Below are 20,480 nucleotides of genomic sequence, written 5' to 3'. Positions count from 1 at the left end.
CAGAAAACAGAACTACATTCTGACCTAAAGAAGTACCACCATTCAGAAAGAAAGGTTCAAAATTGCCTTTATTTTTTTAAAAATTCAAGTATTTTTAGCAGCAGACATATATTTGATTAAGAAGTCCTTTAATCTCGATATATGCATTGTTTCTTTCAAAGTAGTATCTCTACTTCGCAACTGCACCAGCCCATTCTCTAGTGTGGCATCACTGATCAGGATTGTGAAAAGCACACCCATTTCATCATACCTATCAACAAGAATAAGAACAAAGAGTTTCTGTTCAAGGGTATACAGCAGCTGTATCAGGCACGTATATTAGGAAAGCATATTTTAGGAATCAATTAGAACAGGGGTCCCCAACTCCCAGGCGGTTGCTTATTCAGAACCAGGCACATGAGCAGCAGGCCGGCACGCACACACAGCTCAACTTGTGCTCGTGCAACCCGGTTCCCCTCCCCCCACCGCTGGGCCGCCAAGCTGCGAATGTTGGACACCACTGAATTGGAGAGTAGATATGATCCATTTAAATCATCTAAATTACTTTTCAATCACTTTAACAAATAATTGCTTGCTTTTCAAATGGAGTCCTGAATTTCCAAAAGACCTAAACTACAGTAGTTGGAGTGACATTTCACTCCAAACCATAAAATACTCTGTATAAATCTGGTTTAAGTGAGAACTTATCCAAGTGTGATTTATCCAATAAATACTCTGTATAAATCTGGTTTAAGTGAGAACTTATCCAAGTGTGATTTATCCAATAAATCACATTTACATTACTTATTTATTCTGTCAGTTCACTAAACTGAATGTTAAAGGAATATGATTAAAGTCAATTTACAAATAAATGCAGGCTTGTTTGGATTTTTTTTGTAACTTAAGGTTAATTGGTTTGTTCAAAAAGACTTTGAGCAAATTTAACAACTTGTCAATGTTGTAAATTTTTCAATATTTAGCTCTCAACATTACATTCTGAATTATGCCCCCTTTCCCCTCCTTACTTTGTATAGAGCTGCTCCAAAGAGGATTGCATGGTTTCAAGATAGCCAGGCCAAACAGAAATCTCATTTTCTAACAATTCCTTGAACAACTCTTGGCACACCTTTGAAAACAAACACTTTCTTGAATCACTGAATGAAAAGACAAAACTGTAATGATAAAGATTACAATTATATCTGGCACTAAGGAGATTTAAACACATGATATGAAGAGTCCTTGGTGGTGAGCTTGCCTATTTTCTTTCGGTCGTTTCATTACCCCAAGAAAACAAGAAAACAAGCAAGCTCAGAGAGCACCAGGGACTCCTCATTTCAACCCTGAACTACAAACATTATTCTTTATAAATACATACTTTCTGGGTGAAAGAGAAAAGTAAAAATATCCTTGTGCTAAGAGCTAAGATTGATTTGTTTCTTCCAATATATTTTATTTTTAATTTTCTACATTTGTTTTTGCAAAATTTGGGTTCTAAACTATTTTTTGTAATTACTTAAGACTTATTAGCATTACTAGGAATAAGAGATTGGTGGTCTCAGCTCCCAACCATGACAAGAGGGTCCTATTTTATTAGACTTTGCCTTACGATTCAGGCATTCTCATATAATATCTGTTTAATATGACGCACTTCTAATATTGAATATGGGTTTACCTACACTAATAACGGAACGAAATTATAGAGAGCAATTCTCTATTTGAGTCCTGGTAGCCAAGAAGCCAAAAATATTGCAAAGGTGTTAAGAAGGGTAAAAAGACTTTCGAAAATGGATCAAAATCTTACGCTGCCTGTTAAATCAGAGTCACAAAATTTGAAATGACCTCAGAGATTATGTGACCCTGCTCAATGCTCATCACACTAGATCCTTCAGCTGTTGTGAGTGGGATGGAGCTAAGCAATCTAGCCATTTACTTATAGTTTTTAATCATAAAAATTATGCTCAATTTATTTTAGTTACTTGTTTTCCATTCTAGATGCCCCCAAGTTAAACCCTATGTGATGGCAATTGATACAGAAGCTTGACAGAAGAATCTTGATAACCCTGGTGAACTCTTGAGTGAGATCACAACAGAATGGAAGTTCTCTGTCCAGTTTTCCTACAATCACATAATATACTTGTGACCTGTGACTCAGTACTATGCTCTTAGCAAAAGCGAAAGCTTTTCTAATACAGACCTAACTTCCGTAGATATCAACTTCAGTGCCAGGCAGGTTAAGAGGTTGGTGGATCAGAAATATTTCTCCTCTGCACAGCAGAATCCTTGATCCAACAACAGATACAGAAAAGCCCTATTTATATGAAGTTGTTTTATTTAATGTATGTAGAATTAAATCTGCCCTAATGTTTTCCTGGAAATACCCCAGCACTGAACGTAGATTCTGGCTTTTTTAACCTTTTGGAGAAGGACTTTTATCTTATATTAGAGCTTGGCCAAAAGAATTAGATGGAAAGTGCTTTTAAAAAAAACAACAGTTGATTTTATTAAAATAGAGACATAAAAACTATTTTAAAAATCTTGATGTGATAGCTCACCTGCCTCAACTCTACTGCTGGGCCCCTTCCCATATCCAAAGCTACTTTGATGGGTGCCAAACACGGATGAAGCTTAAGGACCTGAAATAAAACATTTTTGAAAATAAGGTAAAAAATAACAATTGCAAATATTTACAGAGCAGGAGATTTCTTAAAAGTAGCTTCTTTTTTCTCAGAATGTCCCTGCTGGGAAAAATGAAGGCGATACTTGCTTAGTCTCTCTGCAACTTCCAGGGTTTCTTTCTTCCATGCCTTCAACCTCCAGAATTATTGGGGGGGAAGGGGAAGAGAAGAGACATACACATACAGTAGATGGGGAAAGTGGGAAAGGGTCAAAGATCACTCTGTTTTCTTATGGAAAGTTTCTATATCCAGGGCACTGAAAGCAACACAAACTACATTTATAGTTTTCAAATTTACAGCAATGGAATCTTTTAATTGTCCAAATGAAAAGTCTCAAACAGGAGACAGCACAACTGCAAGGGGAAAATCTTACACTTAGCTTCCATTTGCATTGATTTAATTCAATTTAGGAGTATGAATCACCTTTCTCTGCAGAGCTTTTTTGGGGGTCAAACCATTTTCAGACACTTGCATGCTATCATAGAGGTACGCTAATACTCCACTGTCCAAATTGCCGTTCACAGAGAGGACATGAGGAACAACATGCTTTCGCCCATCTCGACCCTGAAGAAGAAACATCAAAATGTGCATTCTGTTAATGTGCCATTTCATCATAATCACCTATATCGCTCGTATTATATGAAACGGATGGTACAGGGAAAAATGGGATGGTGCTAACATAACAGCACTAAAGAGTTTAATAAAACTTACATACAATCTTGATACATTTCCTGGATACATTTGTAATAGTTCATTGTCTCCCAGCATCTGCAGAGTTTCTATTGTTTCCTTCCCCCAGGGAAAATTATAATACAGATTGTTTCCTCTTCTTCCTTCTTCATTGTGAGCACCACTGCTGAAGTTGGATGGGCTTATGGCAAACTATTAAAAAGAAATATAAAAATGCAGGGATTTACAGACTAAGTATATCCCAGGTAAACACAAAGACTACACATATTTTAACTCTCAACACAACTGAAAATATGGAAATACTTTGGAAAGCAAGTACATATTCATTTATAAAAATCTGGCTAGGAAATAATGTATACTTCAGTATTCATTACCCATATAGACACATTACCTATATAGATACTGACTGCAATTTTTGTTGATACAGGAAAACTCATCTTAATTCTAACAAGTTATAAAAACATAATATTCCCCCAAAGTAATTGTAAAAAAGTATTTTTAAAAGTCATTTGAAATTTTTCTGTTTAAATTCCAAATTAATTTTGGACTGTTGGTTTGTAGTTGCTGATTTTTTTAATATAAATTTTATTAATGAACAAACAAACAAAAACATTAAAAACAATGAACATGGTGCATACATAACAAAAAATACAAATTTACATATGTACATAAATATTAATAATTTTTGCTACAATTACTCCTTTCTTTTTTTAAATCAGTGGTAAAACTTCTCCCAGATTTTATAAAAATCAGATTCAGTCTTATCTTTTAATTCTTGAGTTACTCTATCCATTTCAGCGCACGACCAAATTTTTCTAATTATTTCCATCTTTTCTGGCATATTATTTCCTTTCCATCTTTGGGCAAGAGCTAGTCTCATGGCAGTGGTGACATGAACTATTAGGTATATTATCTCCTTGTTATATTTTCCAACATTGATTCCCAACAGAAAAATTTCAGGTCTAAACTCTATTTAAATTTTACACATCTCTTCCAACCAGTTTCTAATACTCAGCCAATATTTCCACCAATTTCCACATTTCCACCATACATGGTAGTATGTTCCAATTTTTTTGTTCCATTTTCAGCATTGTGGGGTGGAGCCAGCTGTCTGGGAGAGAAGACTTGCGAGCAGATTCATCTGCGAAGCACGATCTTTCAAATTTCATTTTGCAGGACCTTTGGGGGCTCAAAAGGAGGCTTGTAGGGTTTCCGAAGGTGTAGGGGTGCTAAAAAACCTACACGGGTGGCGGTTCATGCAGGGAAGCAGAGAGAACCTGATCGAGCAGACAAAGGAAGGCGATCGGCATAGATGAAGACAACTGGTCCTATTATCGGTGAAACAGCGGAATGAAGGTGCATATAAAATGGACAGCTTTAACAACTTTAAAGTGAGTAAAACAAAAAGGGGAGCCCAAAAGCGAACGATATATCTCCTGCATTAAAAACCCTGCATTAAAAGTCAACCCTAGTTGGGAGATGGGAGGAGCTTGCGCCGTGGCGATACGGTATGCAATCGAGCTCCTCGATTGCAGCCGATATCTCCGCTACCGGCCGGTCCAACGGACTTACGCTGTCCCGTAGGGGTAGCCATCGTGAAGAGCGCACCCTGAGGACTCCGGGATACCGCAAATCCCTGGAGAGCCTGGGTGAAGCTCTTCTTGCCAGCGGCGGAGAGGCAGCCCCCATGCTGCTGAAGCCGGGGCGGCTCCAGATAGAATGAGTTTGAGAAAGAGTTCGTCGGTTGGGTGAGAACTTTTTTTTCTTTATTTAACTTTTTGAGCCTTGAAAGTTCACTCTGACTACTTGAAGAAACCTGTGTGATTTTTTTTTTCTTTTGACAAAACTGACGGAAGTTATGCTTTTTTAAGGGAAACGTCAAAGAGAGAATCCATTTACTTTTTTTTTTCTTTGCTTTCGGACTTTATTGTTATTTACTGGATAACTGGACTGTTTCTTTTATATTTATATGTTTTACTCTTCTTCTGGATTTTTCATTTTTAGGCTAGAGGTTCCCTTGATTTTGTTTTTTTGCTTTTGTGTATTCCATATCGGCTTTTCCCTTTTCCCTTTTTTTTTTTATGCTCTTCAGAGAGGAGGGGGAAAGTGAGAACTAAGAAACTTTGTAACACTGCCAACTAGAGGCTCGGAAATATTTTACTTGAACTGGAAAAAATAAACTCTTCTTCTCAAGGACACCCTCTGATAAGATAGAGGAAAGCACTTTGTTGAATATTATTACAGGTGTCTTTCTGGATATTTATGGCTTAGCTTTGAAGCTTGTGGGAAAGAGAAGGGAGTTATAATTAGAGCCTTGGACAATTAAATAGAGTGCAGTGTATTGTTGCTTATTCTTTTTTTTAATTCTTTTTTTTTTAGTTCCGCCACCCCTCCACTAACATCAAGGTCTTTATTTTTAAGTTTGATTTATTTGCAAAGGAAGCCTCTGAATTTTTCTTTATTTTTATTCCATTTTGATTTATTTTGCTTTATTTTTTTCTCCTTTCTATTTGGATCCTGTTTTTTTTTGTTTTTTTAAATGTACATCAGTGGACTATTTCTTTTTTCCTTTTCAATTGAGGCTTTTTTTTTTTTTTTTTTTTGGCTGGACTAAGGTGTGAATTTGAAGAAATTTATTTTTTCTTGGTTTTTGCTTTTTGTTTTTTTTCTTTTCTTTTTCCTTTTTCTTTTTGGCTTGTCTTGTCTTGTTATTATTATCACTGGGTTTTTACCTTATTTTTACTCTCTTTATGGATTATTTTTCTTAATTGGATTAAGGTCAGGGAAGAATTTTTCTTCTTTTTCTCATTATTGGCTTTTTTATTGTTGGCCCTTTATCTTGGATTATAACTTCATACTTTTTTTCTGGATTAAAATTTGAAAGAATTTGAAGAGCTGGAACCACCTAAATGAGTAAGTAAGAAATTTATATCTTCGGGTGCCTCTATGTCTGCTTCTGCCTCCCCACCATCTGGACAGCGCTCAATTCAGACATTGTTAAAGCAAGATAAAGAAAAGAACAAGAAAGAGTATCCTTTCAGATGATTATGCAAGAATTCAAGATCTTAAGGTAAAATAGATACCATTGAACAAAGAACAGGTAGGATGGAGAAAAAAAGTGGAAAGTATCCAACAGATGATGGGAAAATATGAGGAGAGACTTCAAAAAGTTGGAAGAGGGGGGCAAACAAAGAGAGGAGAAGTATTGAAATATTGATAATAGATTAACAGTAATTGAACAAGAAAAAGTGAGATGTTGAAGGAGTTTGGATAGATCAGAATTTTATCTCAGATTTCAAAATATAGAAGAAGAAAAAGGACAAGATCTGGCTGCGATAATGGTAGGAATCTTATGATGCACTGAGATAACAGAAGAGAAGATGATGGATGGAATAGATGAGATATATCGAGTTTTTACAAGATATGCGATAAGAAATAACCCACCAGAGAAGTTCATATTAGATTTATTAAAAATCTATGAAGACACAAGTATTACAAGTGGCAAGAGAGAAGACATTGAAATACAAAGGTAAAGAATTTTGGTTTTAAAACAAATACCTAGAAGAGTGAGAGAGATGAGAAGAGAATATCGATTCCTGACCAAAAGGTTATTGGAAAAAGAGGTGTCTTACAGATGGTTGATCCCAGAAGGATTGATGTTTACGTGGCAGGAACAGAGACATAGAATTGATTCAATTGAGAAAGCAGAACTGTTTTATGCAGAAGTTTTTGGAGGGAGAGAAGGAGGGGCAGGAAAGGAGGTTCCACCAATTGAATCCCAAGAGGAACAAATGGAGATTGGAAAAAGAAGAAGGTGCAGTAGGTGGACAAGTGGATATTAAAGATCAACGTGTGAAGCAAGACCTACGAGAGTGGTTAAATCTAAATATAAAACATAATCATGGAAGAGAAAAAACTGATTACAATGAATATAAATGGACTGAATTCAGCTGCTAAGAGAAGGAAGATTTTCCATAAATTAATGAAACTAAAGTTTGACATAATTTGCTTACAAGAAGTTCATATTAAAAGCAACATGAACAATTGTTATCACAACCAAAATTAGGAAATTGTTTACCTCTTTGACCCAATCTAAGAAAAGAGGTGGTCTTATATATTAAAGAGGCCATCCCAGCAAAAATGATTTATACAGATGATGATGGGAGAATATTAATGGTAGAAATAATGGACAATAATAGAAAGATACTTTTTGACTGCAATTTATGCTCCAATGATAAACAGGAAGAATTCTATAAAAACTACATACTAAGATGGCTGAACTGGATTATGCTTAATACAATTATGATGGGAGACTTTAATGGAATTGTGGATAATAAACTTGATTATATTGCAACAGCAGTAAAACATAATAGAAAAACTCTTCCTAAATCCTTTTTAAAATGATAGATGAATTAACTTTTAAAAGACATATGAGAGAAAGAAATAATAAACTTAAGCAATTTACGTTTTATTCAAATAGGCATTTATCATGGTCCAGACTGGATATGATTTGGATCTCAACAGATTTAATGTCTAGTATTCAAGAAGTAAATATTGAAACAAGTACTTGGGCTGACCACAACCCATTGACAATTAAATGGAAGGACAAAGGAAAAAGATTGAGATGGACATTAAATAATACTATTTTAAAGGATAAGGAATTTATACAATGGATGGAGAAAGAATTGCCCTTTTCTTTAAAGAGAATAGAAAAGAAGACACTTCAATACAGAATGTTTGGGACACAATGAAGGCTTATGCTAGAGGCTTGATAATAGACTATACAAGAAAAAAAAGAATATTAGGAAAGGCAAACTCTTAAAGCCTTGGATGATGAATATAAAAGACTTGAAAAAGAATTACAGAAAATACCACACAGAAAAGATGTCAAACTGAAACTGGATATAACTAAACATAAAATGGACTTAATAGAGAAAGAAGAACTGGCACAGAAAATTAGGAATGCTAAACAGAATTATTTCGAGGATGCAAATAAGCCAGGTAGATGGCTAGCATACAAACTGAGAAAGGAGAAAGAATCGAGGAAAATACTGCAGTTAATAGATGACCAAGGTAAAACTTGTCATGGCAGCAAAGAGAAAAAGAAATTATTTATGATTTTTATAAACATTTGTATAAGAAAGAAGATATTGATGAGGAGAAAGTTAAACAATACCTGCAGAATGTAAATCTACCTAAGATACCTAAAGAGATTGAAGAAATGCTAGAAAGCAATATAACAATGATGGAGTTAAGTCAAGCACTTAAGAAACAAAATAATGGAAAGGCACCAGGTCCAGATGGATTTCCTGTAGAATTTTATAAAACCTTTCAAGAATTATTGTGTATTCCACTGTTAGAAGTTATGAATGAAGTTATGGTAAAAAGATAATTCCTAAAACATGGTCAGAGGCTTATATTACACTTATTCCAAAAGAGGAGGCGGATCTACTTCAAATCAAGAATTATAGACCGATTTCCTTATTAAACGCAGATTATAAAATTTTTGCTTCAATATTAGCAGAAAGACTTAAAAGTATTTGAATAACTTTATTCACCCAGATCAAAATGGGTTTCTGCCAAATGCACAAATTCTAGAGATAATATGAGAGTAATTTTGGACACCTTGGAATATTAGTGAGGTATGCACACCTGAAAAGCAAATGGCTTTGATATTTTTAGATGCTCAAAAGGCATTTGATAATGTAAATTGGAGGTTTATGGTACTTTTAATGGAACAGATGGGCTTTGCTAGAAGATTTATTCAAGCAATAGAAGCAATTTATAGTGAACAAACAGCTAAGGTAATGATGGAGGGAGAATTTACAGATTCTATTAATATAAGAAAAGGTACAAGACAAGGTTGTCCTCTTTCGCCTTTGTTATTTGTATTGACTTTGGAAGTGTTGAATAGAAATATCAGAGAAGATAAAACTATAAAAGGAATGAAAATCAAAAAGGAAGAACTCAAACTACAAGCCTTGCAGATGACCTCGCCTTCATCCTGGAAGATCCTATAGAAACAGCCTCGAAGCTGTTGGAAAAGATAGAGGCCTATGGGGAGGTGGCTGGTTTGAAAATAAATAAAGATAAAACAAAGATTTTGCCAAAGAATATGTTGCTGAAACAAACAAAGAGAAGAGCTGGCAGAACTGTTAAAAATTCAAGTTACAAACAAGGTTAAGTATTTGGGGATATACTTGACGTCAAGATGTAGTACATTGAAGGAGAACAATTATATTAAACTTAAACAACAGATAGCCCAAGATTTGAAAAAATGGGAAAACTTACAACTGTCATTAATAGGAAGGATTTCAACAATTAAGATGAACATTTTACCCAGAATCTTATTTTTGTTTCAAACAATACCAATTAGGCTTGGAAAAGAATACTTTGAGGATTTAAATAAAATTGTTTTGAAGTATATATGGCAAGACAAGAAAGCAAGAATAAAGTTAAAGCTTTTACAGGATGCTAGATTTAGAGGAGGGTTTGGTCTGCCTAATTGGGAGTTGTACTACCAAGCTGCAAATTTGACGTGGGTTAAAGAATGGATAACATTAAGGAAAACCAGATTGTTGACATTAGAAGGTCATGATTTGCTGTTGGGCTGGCATGCTTTTTTTATGGTACAAGGGAACCAAAACACAGGGGTATTTTAGAAGACATTATATATGGGAGTCTCTGTGGTTAAATTGGGAGAAGACAAAAACAGTGTTATTTGAAAATTCCAGTTTGGTTATCGACGATAGAAGCGTTCTCTTTATCCTATAATTTATAAAAAGGAACAAACAGTTAGCTATGGGGAATTACTAGATGAAAAGGGTGAACTTAAATCGATGCAAAAACTAGAAGAACAAGGTATACAGATGAATTGGTTTTCATATCTGCAAATACATTCAAAGTACTATGAGGATTCCAAAGCAGAGGGATTTTTATGATAAGCAAACTGATTTAGATAAGATTTTGATGGGTACTGATGAAAAGGTGATTAAAAAGCTGTATGGTTATTTATTGGAAATTAAGCTGGAGGAAGAACAAGTTAAAGAAACTATGATTGCGTGGGGAGGAATTTTGGATATGGGATTGACTTAGAGAAATGGCAGAATTTATGGTTGCAAAATTATAAAATGACAATGTCTACAGCCTATAAAGAAAATTTGTATAAGATGTTTTACAGGTGGCATTTTCCCCGACAAGGATAGCAAGAATGTTCAAGAACAAATCTGAAAAATGCTGGAAGTGTCATCAGAAACCTGGCTCATACTACCATATGTGGTGGACTTGTGAGGATGCTAGAAAATATTGGACTAAAATCCACATGTGGTTGGAAAAATGACAAAGAAGCATATAGACTTGAAACCGGAGTTTTTTTTATTGGGAATCCTACCAGATACATATAGTAAAGAGTTGAAATATTTGATTGTAAATGTATTGACTGCTGCTAGGATTGTATTTGCAAAAAATTGGAAAAATGAGAAAATTCCATTGCAAGAAGAAGTTGTAAAGAAAATATTGGAATGTGCTGAGATGAGTAGATTGACTTTTGAAATTAGAGAGCAAGAAGATAAACAATTTTATATAGTTTGGGATTTCTTCTATCAATGGTTGAATGATGAAATACTAAAATATAAAGGTTAGACAATAAGAAATAATATTGATTTTATTTTTCTTTTCTTTTTATTGGTGTTTGATACTATATTTATATAATAGTTTTCTGTTTCTTTTTTTTTCTTTCCTATTTAGGAGAGAATTGGCATGATTATAAGACTTGTTTTAGAATAAATTATTTAAAATATAGTTATCTCATAAAGGCATGATCGAATAAAAGTTTAGTCAAATTTCTTTTTTTTTAATAGTGATACTATGATTTATAAATTTGTATTGATAATAAGAGTATTATATAAGGTAATTGTAATTGTGACTATGAGATGAATGCACAAAACTGATGGACCAACCGACTTACTGTTTGTATAAAAATATGGGGGAGCTGATGCTTTTATGTTTTGTTGTTGTGTTTGTATGTTAAAAAACAATAAAAAAATTTAAAAAAAAAAGTCAGCCCTAGTTAACAACGGAAGGAGCGGCAGATTTAATGGTGGGCAAAGAGATTGGAAGAAGATAGGATAGCCATAAAAAAAAAATCTGGTGAACAGAAGAGAGATCGGTGTATATGGCTGTTAAAGAAAAAACGATTAGCTTGGTGTCTGGATTTAATGCAAGAGAAATTTTGGACTATACTTGGAGAAGGGTGACATTTGAAAGTGCCAAGTGTGGAACTGTGAGAGGTCTGTGGGATTACAAAATAAAAATGGAAAGGTTTGGAATAATTTGAGTAACTTTGAACTAATGAACTTGATTTAAAAAACTGAGAGAGAATTGATAACTTTGATCAAATATTGTGGTGACATTGGATTCTTTTTGGATTTTGGTTCTATATTTCTTTTGAACTGTTCTGAACATTCTTGGAAAAAGAAGCTTGGAACTAATTAAAATGGAGGGTACAAAGAAATGAGTCTGCAATTTTGAAGTTGACAAAGAGACACTATAGCGCTTCATGAGAGACACCTGCTGGTTACTGAACTGAAGTGAAACTGTGACAAGAAAAAGGATACTTGGTTACTTTTCCCTTTATAGTAAAGTTCTTGTTTTTCTTTTCTTTTTGGTATATTTTGTTGATTCTTAATTTATTAATTTATTGCATATATAGGCAAGTATATAGGTAAATGTAATACTCTGCTGATCTCTGCATATATTGGGGAATAGAGATTGATATAATTATACAAATACAAATATAAATCATATATTATATACCTGATAACTAGGTTATTACTTAAAGTATAAGAAATTTTTTAAATAATTATATATTTTGATAGATTGGTATATTATGCTATAGATTAATTAGGTATATATTTGTTATCTTCAAGACTTGACTAAGTGGGATTACTATAAGCAATATAACTGTTAAAATTAATTATCACATATTGATTGGTATTATTGTGGATATATTTGAACATACTACTGATTATTGGATATTAGATGGGATTTATTTTTAGATTGGCTTCAATATTAATATAAATATTTGGACAAATGATAGAGTTATAGAACTGATATAAGGGGGAAAATTATTAATTAAATATTGCAGAGTGATGTGTTAGTGTGAGAATTAGAAATTTAAAAACTTGAGGGAACTGGAGGGATTTGAAAGAGAAGAACAAAATTGGAAGACGTGATGGAAAAAGATTATAGCAAAGATATTTAGTATGACAAGTAATACAAATATACCTAAGCCGGGAGCTGGAAAAAAAATACCCACCCAAACATTGACAACGACCTCAATGGCCAGTCCCTCCACACAGAGAGCTATAGATGAAATGTTACCAAGGGAGAGATCGAACTCGATAAAAGATCTACAAGGACTAATGCTGAATATGCAGGAAATGCTATCTAAAAACCATGAAGATCTGAAAACAGAGATAGGATCACTAAGATCTGAATTAAAAGAAAAAATCCAAATTATAGATGGAAAATTTGAGTGCTACCAACAAGAGATGAGGAAAAACCAGGAAAAAATAGTGGAAATAGAATCTAGAATAGATAAAGAGGAGAAAAAAGTGGAAGACCTGATGGATAAGCTGATACAAGCAAATAAAGAGCTGGAATCTACAGTAATTCTACTGGAAGCAGAAAAAGCAGCTCACTATCTGAGATTCCAAAATATTAAGGAGAAAAAAGAAGATTATTTGCCAGATGTAATGGGTGAGATAATTGCAAAAATATTGAAAATGGAAAAAGAAGAAATTGTGATGAAAATGGACGAGACATATAGAGTGCATATGAACTATGCAAGAAGACACAATATTCCTAGAGAAGTTCATGTTTGACTGATTAAGATGAAATATTACACAGAACAAGAGATGATCCAGTAGAACATAATGGAAAATAAACAACTGTCCTTAAATAGGTGCCGAGAAGTGTCAGGGACTTGAGGAGACCTTACCACTTTCTGACAACTAAGCTAATAAAATATAATATCAGTTTTAGATGATTGATGCTGGAGGGAATTATGGTCAACTGGCAAGAGAAGAGAGATCGACTAGACACCATTGACAAAGCGGAAGATTTCTATGATCAACAATTTGCTAATGAAGGAGAGACAGCAGTGGAAGAAGAGGAAGGAAAGACTTGGCTGAGGAAAGAGGAGCAGAGGTAGAAAATAAGGAAGAAAATTCACCGGACAACCAGGAGAGGAGATATGGAAGAAGAAAGGCAGAAACATATGAAAGACAATATGCAGAATCCAGAGAAATGAGAGCAACAAGAAATACGAGACAAAGAAACTGAAAAAAAAAAAAGAGAGAAATGTGAGGTAATTTCAATGAACGTTAATGGCCTAAATTCCCCAGTGAAAAGGAAGAAAATATTTCATAATTTACAAAAATTGAATGCAGATATAATAGCAATACAAGAGGTGCATATAAAAGAGAAATAAAAATACTTGTTAGATAATAGAAAACTAGGAAAAGTTTTTATGTCATTAGATAAGCAAAAGAAAAGAGGGGTGGTGTCATACATAAAGGACTGGATTTCGGCTAAAGAAATGTTTAAAGATAAAGATGGCAGGATATTGATGGTAGAGATAGAATTAGAAAATAAAAAGATTCTTTTGATAGAGATTTATGCTCCGAATGCCCCACAAGAACACTTCTTTCAAAAAGTATATAATAATATTAAAGAAATGTATTATGAAAAGATTTGCATCTTAGGTGATTTTAATGCAATTATAGACAAAGCAAAGGACTATAAAGGTAAAAATAAGAAAATAACAAGAAAGGTATTACCGAAAATTTTTCATGATTTGGCAAAAGAGACTAAGATTTATGATGCATGGAGAGAACATCATCCAAATAAGAAACAATTCATGTTTTATTCAAACAGACATCAGTCCTGGTCGAGACTGGATATGACATGGATGCTTATCTTAGAAATACTTGAAATAGAAATTGAACCGAGCTTGTGGGCAGATCATAGTTATATCAGGTTTAGCTGGAAAAGCCAATCCACGATCCCAAGATGGACCTTACAAAGAATGATTCTAAAGGAGGAAGAATTTAAAATTAAATTGGAAAAGGAAATGAAACTCTTCTTTAAGGAAAATAAAGAAGACACGTCCCTACAAAGCACCTGGGATACAGCTAAAGCAGTTATGAGAGGAATGGCGATAAATTATATGGCGAATAAAAACAAGAAAAAGAAGATACAGCAAAAAGCATTAGAAATGGAATATGAAAACTTGGAGATGAAACTACAAGAAAAGAACCAAAATTGAAAGAGATAAAAACAAGAATGGACTTAATAAAACATGAAATAAATTTGCTGGAAAAAGAAGATTTAACCCAAAAACTGAAAAGAATAAAACAAAATATATTTGAGAATGCCACTAAACTAGGAAGATGGCTAGCCTGAAAATTGAAAAAACAAGCAGAAAAAAGATGGATCACTTAGCTACAAAACGAACAGGGGGAAATATGTTATCAAGAAGAAATGAAAAGGAATACAGCCCAGAAATTTTTTGAGGACTTATATAAAGAACAACACATAAAAGAAGAAAAAGTGATAAAATGTTTCAAGAAAGCGAATCTTTCGAAAATATTGGAAGAAGAAAAAAGCCTATTGAATAGAAGTATAAATCTTGAAGAAGTGACTTGGGCAATAAATAAACAAAAAAATAACAAGGTGACTGGCCCGGATGCACTCCCTGCTGAATTATACAAAACTCAACAAGAAATATTAGGCGACAGATTACTTAAATTATTTAATGAAGTCCTGGATAAGGCAAAGATTCCGGAATCTTGGAAGGAAGCAACGATTATGATTATTCCAAAAGAAAAAAAATGATCAAACAAAGATAGGAAATTATAGGCCAATATCTCTATTAAATGTGGACTATAAAATTTTTGTAACTATAATAGCCACAAGATTCAAGAAAATACTAAATTTATACACACAGTCCAAAGACATCTTAGCAATAATATTAGGACAATTTTAGACATCATAGAGTATTATGAAGAGCGTAGCGGAGAACAGGTAGCATTATTATTCCTGGATGCTAAAAAGGCCTTTGATAATGTAAAATGGAGTCTCGTTCTGCAACAAATTAAGTATATGGATTTTGGGCAAAAATTCCTAAATGAAGTATCAGCAATATATAATAAACAACAAGCTAGGATATTGATAAATGGCCATACAACAAATAAATTTGAGATATAAAGGAACGAGGCAGGGGTGTCCATTATCACCTTTATTATTTATTTTGACTTTGGAAGCACTAACAAGAATAATTAGGAAAGAACCAGAAATAAAAGGACTAAAAATAAAGAAAGAAGAATATAAATTACAAGCCTTCTCTGACAATTTGGTTTAGAAGATCTGCAAAATTTGGGACCAAAATGGATAGTTGCTGATCTTCTGAACTACTCAGATGAAAAATAATTCAGTTACCATTAGATTAACATTTAAAGCAATGAGCTGCATGAATTAAATGTAAGAATATCAATTTTACTTTCAACTTCACAGCAGCTTTTTCAGGGGAACCATTCAATATGTTGATAATTTTAACACCTCATATAGATAAGATCTCTCTAAATACCTTTCTCCACCACTGAAGCCGCTGACGTAACCAATAGCCAAGCCACTGTCCAGCTGTTCTGGCAGAGTTGTACCAAACAAGGGAAGCCATTGTCCTTTCACCTGTTCTTTAAAGAATACCAAGAAGAGGTCAACAAATAAGCAAGCTGTTTTTCTTACAGAAAAGGGCACATACCTACAAAAAAGAATTTAGGAACTTGGATTACTGTACCTCATGGGATTTTTGTCATTTGGATGAAAACATATTCCTATTTGCGCAATTCCAAAAGGCAGTCTCTGGTTTACCAATTCCAGACAATCAATATAATGCTCTAAAGCACCTATCAACATAAAATAATAAACATCAACAATTGATGCATTACAATATTGCAGAATAATTTCATTTATCTTGAACAGAAACAGCCTGTGGATGATCGTATCATGCAAATATGCTATGCACTGATGTAAATGTCTCATACAATCTCATGATTCTAATGCTTGAATATACCATATAATGACCTAATCTCAGACATAACACTTAACATATCCACATTTTCTATTAATAATTACAGTACCCTCTCTGTACAGTTAAATGAATCAAGCATAGGAACACAACAGCCACATAATCATAAAAACATAGAAGTCATGGATTAGGCAACAACTACTTAACCATAAACACACCAATAGCAAAACATTTATAATTACACTATAATGCAAGTTCCTCCTTTTCATGTGGAAACGTAGCAGCACTTTTATGCATTTTTATCACCTACCATCTACTCTTTGTGGCAGTGCAAACAAGTAGCGCCAACCACTAGTACTAACACAACCTTTATTATACAGTTACTGAATCTTGCAAGTGTGAAAGTACTTCTCCTGTCCCTCCTTTTCACTCTCCCCAAAACTAGGGCGGGTCACTTTTGAGATACTTTCTCCATCCCCACCCTTTCTGGATTCAGATTTCATTTATCAGGTGTGTCTAGGCTGCAGTTCTTCCTCCTGTCCCCCAAGTCATCCCCACATGCCATTATACTTATTTTATTTTATAGGCACCTCCTCCCCAAACCCGTGTATTACATTTTCTGACACACAACTGGTCAACAGAGTGCAGACTGTTTACAGATTGATGGATACAAGAACTTCAATTTTGTAACTTTGCTTATTTGCAGTATATAGAGTTGCTGTTACTGAATGCCCAATCCCGAGATATTATTGGTGATCTACTGCAGATCAGGTCCACATCTCAATTCTGAACCTTAGCGGCACAGTGGTTAGGGTACAGTACTGCAGGCTACATCTGCTGAATGTCGGGTGACTACAATTTGGAAGTTCGATCCTCACCAGACTCAAGGTTGACTCAGCCTCCCATCCTTCCGAGGTCGGTAATATGAGGACCCAGATTGTTGGGGGCAAGAGGCTGACTCTGTAAACCGCTTAGAGAGGGCTGTAAAGCACCAAGAAGCGGTATGTAAGTCTAAGCTCTATTGCTATCAGAAGTAACAACCTACAGAAGTGACATCCTACCGTGAAGAAGGTTGTCGCGAAGCATCCCGGACTGGGCTAGCATTTTCTGCAAGGCGGCGAGCGGCTGCTCTCCGTCCGATCCAGCCTCCTGCAGGGTCTCCCCGACGGTGCGCGGATGCACCAAGCGCAGGGACTCCCCCAGGGGCCCTTGGCCAGCAGCGGGCTCGAGTCGAACCGGGCCCTCCACGCCCAGCACTTGCTCCCGAAAGACCACCACGGCCTCCCACCACTCCGTGGCCAGGTTCTTCTTCAGCGCCACCCCCAGAGGCCCGAAGGCCGGGTGGTCTCCTCGCAGGTAAGAAGCCCAGGTCTGCTTGCCCTCGTCTCCCCCGCTTCGGAGGAAACGCCGCCTCTGACAAGCAGCCAAGGCTGCTTCGCCGCACTCCTCGCCTGCATGGTCGGCGCTGCTGCTGCTGCTGCTGCTGCTGCTAGACGTTAAGCAGGAACGCGACTGGGCCACCGAGAGAACGGCGGAGCCCCGGAATAGCCGCGACGGCGCTGCACGGCTCCCCGCGAGCAGCTTCGGGCTGTCGAGCTGCTCCCACGGGACTCCGGGCTGCCTCTCTCTCCGCCTCTTTCGAGAGCGTTTGTGGAGAAAACTGAGGCGCCCACCGGATACGAGGCAGCCGGAGCCGCGCTCGCCGCTGCGAGCTACGGAAAGGCCGGAATTTGCAAGGCACAAGTAGCCCCACCGGGAGGACCGCCTGAGCCACATGTAGGAAAACACCCGGGGGGAAACTGATTGGATTGCGCATGCGCCGCTTGGCCGGGCACTCACGGAGGGAGAGCGGAACAGTACGTCATTACTCTTCCTTACGCGTTTGGCAAACACTTATGGGGACCGCTGAGCCTTTCGGGCGATGCTGAACTACAAGTCCCGGCATCCTTTCGCTGTTAGCCACGCCGCCTGAAGGCTGCTGGAGATTTGTTTACCTTTGGCTTTCGGCCGGGCTCTAATCTTCGTTTTTTGTGGGCGAAAGCCGTCGGTGCAGGTTAGTAAGAGATTTGAGAGATACTCGCCATGCCCTCATCCAGTTAATTCAAGACGCTTAAAGGAAGCTAACAGATGCTGATCTGTTTTGACCGAGAAGCCTTGTGGCGGAAGGCTACGAGTAGTATTTCTTAGGGGGATTTTATGTTGGATTGCCCTTCAGGCTTTTTATCTACCATCAGCACTGCATTATTTTCAGCAGCTCACAAGGCAGGTCTGTCATTATTAACACAGGCTTTTCCAAAAACGACCAGATGTATTGCACTGTAAGTAGTCCTTGACTTACTACAATTGAGCCCAAAATTTCCCTTATTAAGGCAGTTAAGTGATATGTGCCCTATTTTACGATCTTTTTTTTTGTTGCCATTTTTGTTAAGTGAATCATGTAGCCATTAAGCGAATCTAGTTTCCCCCATTGACCTTGTCAGCTGGAAAAGATACAAATGGTGATCACATGGCTCCAGGACAGTGGAAACATCATAAAACATATACCAGTTGCCAACATTGTAATTATGTGATCTTGAGAAGTTGCAATGGTCATAAGTCTCTTTTCAGTGCCATTATAACTTTGAATGGTCACTAAACTAATAGTTTTAAGGCAAATACTATTTGTTCAATCTGAATTCTCAGCAGGCATGCCTTTGGGGAAGCAAGAATCCAAAACATTATGGAACACAAGTTAGAAAAGGCCGATGTAATTTTCCCATTGTTTCACAACCATCACTAATCCTTTATGAGAGCTCTGCTGGGACTATAAGCCTCTCTAATTTAATATACACTATATAGGATTATACATGAAATATGGAAGTGCAGTGCAGCATCCTTATTTATCCCTCAAGCTTAACCCTGGTCCCCAATTTTAACCTTGGATTGTACTGCAAACCTAGGCACATTTCTCCCAACTGCTGCTTCCAATTGGTACCAGGGAACAGAACAACCAATAAAACAGAATGCATGGGAAATATACCGAAAAAACTATTGATAGTAAATTTGATTGTTTTTGACTCCACCATAACATTGAAATAAAAAACTGTAATGGGGTGGGGACCTGTCACAAATGCCACTTCTTTTCATGGATTCTTGTATAATGTTCAGGTCACATCTTCAATTGTTCCATTAATCCTTAAAATGGTTTAGAATTTGATTGTTTTTATTACAATATGCAGTATTTGAAATCTCATCACCAATTAAAACCACAGCCTAGATATACTAATGTGGAGCACTTTCTAGTGCTGCTCCATTATTGCAAATTTAAACACTTCAGCCAGAAATTGGGATCTGCATAAGACCATTTAATAACATTCCTCTTCTGTCAGTTTGCATTGTTTCCATTTTGTGTTGCTTTAACGTTGTCTTTAATTCAAAGTATCTTCTTAGATGCAATCTGATTTGAACTTGTTTAGAATCTAACTTGGCTATATTCTCGGTACTCATGGTTATTGTGATTGGGTAATTTACAGCAAAAAACCATTTGCATGCCCCTGGTGTATATGTATCATAGCATGAAGCTGTAGTTCTCTTCACTTTAGTGAATTGAACAGGCCTGATTTCTCAATAACCCTAATACTTCATTAGGGGCCAAACAGCAGCGGTGAAGATAAAAAGAGGTAACAGAATTAAGATGTAAAAATATAAAACCTTATTAATGATGTCAGAGTTTGGTTAGTAAGGCACCAAGCTAGAAACCAGGACACATTTCATAGGATGGGGTTCGGGTTTTTTGGCACTGTTGAAGACAGGCAATTATTGCCTGAAATCAAATGAGTAAAATTTAGATTATATATTCAACCAAAACGCAATATTGTCTGTTTCTGAAAGGCAAAGATTTGGGAGATGTTATTTAGTATTCTATCTTAAGATTCATAATAGAAATAAAATATCTTCAGTTAAATCCCAAGGAAAAAAAGGCAGCCTACCTCAGGAGAGGGGAAAATCTACATTTTACATCCATGTAGAACCAGCTATATACAGGCTACATTAAAAAGTTGCAAGAC

At 35.8% G+C, this 20,480-nt stretch overlaps 1 protein-coding gene across 1 annotated transcript; it reads right to left on the bottom strand.

Moving 5' to 3' along the window:
• Positions 1–50: 50 nt before the first annotated feature.
• POLG2 (DNA polymerase gamma 2, accessory subunit) lies at positions 51–19,500 on the bottom strand. The gene is made up of 8 exons (XM_026711175.2): positions 17,496–19,500; positions 16,204–16,312; positions 15,994–16,099; positions 3,366–3,536; positions 3,078–3,218; positions 2,532–2,612; positions 1,005–1,105; positions 51–250 (listed from the first exon to the last, which is right to left on the bottom strand). Exons 1-8 carry the CDS (start codon positions 18,208–18,210, stop codon positions 85–87), a joined length of 1,590 nt encoding a protein of 529 aa, XP_026566960.2. The 5' UTR covers positions 18,211–19,500; the 3' UTR covers positions 51–84.
• Between the last annotated feature and the right edge of the window lie 980 nt (positions 19,501–20,480).

The sequence above is a fragment of the Pseudonaja textilis genome, chromosome 2 (genome assembly GCF_049901715.1).
Source record: "Pseudonaja textilis isolate UNSWEBS1 chromosome 2, rPseTex1.2, whole genome shotgun sequence".
NCBI lineage: Eukaryota > Metazoa > Chordata > Lepidosauria > Squamata > Elapidae > Pseudonaja > Pseudonaja textilis.
Note: the sequence above shows the minus strand (reverse complement) of the source record. Positions and strands in the feature narration are given on the sequence as shown.

Bases quoted from the DNA above. Each gene is read 5' to 3' on its own strand.
- POLG2 (XM_026711175.2), bottom strand. From the start codon at position 18,210: ATGTGGCTCAGGCGGTCCTCCCGGTGGGGCTACTTGTGCCTTGCAAAT. The intron at 3,219-3,365 runs GTAAGTTTTATT...TTTCTTCTTCAG, and splicing joins GAAATGTATCAAGATTGTAT to GGTCGAGATGGGCGAAAGCA. The intron at 2,613-3,077 runs GTGATTCATACT...GTTTTATTTCAG, and splicing joins AAAAAGCTCTGCAGAGAAAG to GTCCTTAAGCTTCATCCGTG.